The following is a 2,679-nucleotide window of genomic DNA, read 5'->3' on the forward strand; positions in this document are numbered from 1 at the left end:
CAAAATCCAACGTGCGCGAACATGAAATGAAAACCGAAAGCCACTTATTCTTGGTTGGCAGAATCATTGATTTTTTTTTTATCTTTTTAAATAAAATAAAAAAAGGCATGTGGTTGGATGATGAATGGATGGATGGATAATTTGGCATGTGATTGGTTAATATTATATAGGGAATTCAAACAAGCCTCCTAGTACCACCAAAACCAAAACCAAAGGAACATAAATTAAGATTTATGATAGTAATTATATCATATATCTTTTGTCATATCATTCATTACACACAAAAAGTAAAGTCACATTATCCATTAGGATTAGGTGGTTGTTGCTGCTGCTGCTATTAAAATTTAAAAGTAACACAAACAAAGCTGCTGGCTACCACACAATAACAATATCAATCACTTTTTATTCACGTTGGCTTCCCCACAAAACAACTTCACCCAAGCTTACGCTTATACAGAAGCTCCATGAAGACGAAAATGGCTGCTGCTTACTTTAAAACAATACAACACTCTGAAACTAAAACTTACACTCCATTCTGTTCACACAGATCTAGCAAGTCCAATGTCTGCATATTATTAGCACAACAAATTATTAACATATATATTATGTATAATGAGAGGGAGAATTACATACCTCAGGGATGGAGAGCTCAAGCCTAAACTTAGGACCATCATAGTGATGCAAGACGGGCCTAAAAGCATCTTCCTCCAATGCCTTACACACTTTCCTTATTCGGATTCTGACCTGCGCTGGAAACCGTGATTCCCCTTTACACTTCTTGTCTTCCCACGCACTCGGATCAATGTTGGAACCACCAAATGTCGTTGCCTAACTCATTAACATATTAGCTACACTCTTCAACTCAATATATTATATTATATATAACAAATCAAACAGCTCTAAAATCCACACACCTCAAAAATACCATGTAGCTGGTGAGTCGTATAGTTGTACAGAAACAGAGGTAACCCAGGTGTGATTGCCCTAACAGAGTCTCTGTATCTTGGTGGCAAACCTGTGCACAGTAGCATACATCAGCAGCATATTTTGCATATATTAACATGGATCCAATGATATCAGATAATTTTTTTTTTACCAAATAGCTGTCTCTTTAAATCCTCCTGCATAGTGTCATTGTTACAGACAAAGATGTATCCACCAAGAACTTCATCTCTAGGGAGTGTTTCAGCTGCAGGCAAGGTCTTGAATCTCTTGTCAGCAGCAGCAGCAGCATTAGCATTGTTATTATCGTTGTTGTTGTTGATATCCTTGTTGTGGTGACTGTTTCCAGGATACTTGCTACTAGTCATGTTGTTTTCCATAATTCTATTGTTTCCCTTCTGATACATGTTGTTATTTGTGTTGTACCGAAGGGGATTTTTGTTCATCTCCAGATTCAGATTCAGATTTAACATGTTCAAGTTGAGGCTTTCAAATTTGTTTTCCTCTTGAAACACCACATTCTCTCTGGGCCTTGTACTGTCTTTTGAAAGATCTAAATTGTTTCTTCGTTCACCCTTTGACCTTGTCTGTTCAGCTAACCTTGAAGCAGCTGCATACCATAGCTGATCCTCCGAAACTTTTGATTGTCCTCGAAGTTCATCTCCCAATTGCCAATAACTCTGCATATTCTCCATGCTGCAAAATCATGTACATGTTCCAAACAATTAATAATTTCAAGCATCATAACCGATTTTACAAAAAAAAAAAAAAAAACCCTAACAAACTGCATCTGAGAGCAAAAAAAAAAAATATATATATATATATATATATATATATATATATATATATATATATATATATATATATATACCAGGGACAACGACCCGGCGTACTGATAAGCTCCAAGATATAACATTAAGTATAATCAGAAGACTCTAGTTTAAATTTGTATACAAAAACAATTAGCATTTCGTAAAATTCTAATCGAACGCACTAGACGACAACCAGGTACATTTCCCAAAATCAAAACCCAAAAGAGATTTAAAGATTTGCAATACAGAAGCATAGAATTAGAACATCATCAAGTAGATCCAAGAAGAGAGAGATATATCAATTGTTTTGAAAGAGATTTATTTAATGGAATACAGCATCAGAAAGTAATAGCAAGACAAACCTGGATGAGGTTGGAGTAGTGAAAATAGGATCGGATCCTGAAGGTGCGGGATAGATGGCGAAAAATACGTCTGCAGATCAGTTCAAAATTTAGTCGTTAGAAAGAACCCTAGATTTAGGGATGGTAAAGGTAAAGATGCAGATGAAGTGAGAGAAAAAGAAGGTACCTTTTATCTCCTGGGATGTGAAACCCGGAAGATGAGAGAGTGAATCTAGATTTTTTTTTATTCTACTTATATAATTGGACTCCTTTCAAAATGGTCATGAGTTGCTGTTTTATTACGGCATTGCCATCTTCATATGAGTAACTACACGTGTCGGCAGGTTGGGGAAGGTTTGGTAAACGCAACGCACAAACCATGTGATAAAATTAAGTGTTGTCGGTAGATCGAATGTTAGCCGTCGGATTAATAGTTGAGAAAAAAACTATGAACGCTTTGTTGGTCGTAGTATATTAAATTAGACATTTGGTCCTTGCTGATCAATTATCATCGACATTGGTTTTTTTTTTTCGCATTTATTAATGTTATAATCTAAGCCGTTATCGATGTCAAAATTTCAATA

At 35.6% G+C, this 2,679-nt stretch overlaps 1 protein-coding gene across 1 annotated transcript; it reads right to left on the reverse strand.

The window, feature by feature from the left end:
• Positions 1-383: 383 nt before the first annotated feature.
• Positions 384-2,394, reverse strand: LOC145097975 (DCD (Development and Cell Death) domain protein). The gene is made up of 6 exons (XM_079035662.1): positions 2,283-2,394; positions 2,117-2,186; positions 1,097-1,638; positions 915-1,015; positions 634-828; positions 384-565 (listed from the first exon to the last, which is right to left on the reverse strand). The coding sequence occupies exons 3-6, from the start codon at positions 1,635-1,637 to the stop codon at positions 524-526; spliced, it is 879 nt and encodes a 292-aa protein (XP_078891788.1). The 5' UTR covers position 1,638; positions 2,117-2,186; positions 2,283-2,394; the 3' UTR covers positions 384-523.
• Between the last annotated feature and the right edge of the window lie 285 nt (positions 2,395-2,679).

This window comes from Lactuca serriola, chromosome 4, assembly GCF_051521515.1.
Source record: "Lactuca serriola cultivar US96UC23 chromosome 4, Lser_US96UC23_V15, whole genome shotgun sequence".
In the NCBI taxonomy this organism is placed as follows: Eukaryota; Viridiplantae; Streptophyta; class Magnoliopsida; order Asterales; family Asteraceae; genus Lactuca; species Lactuca serriola.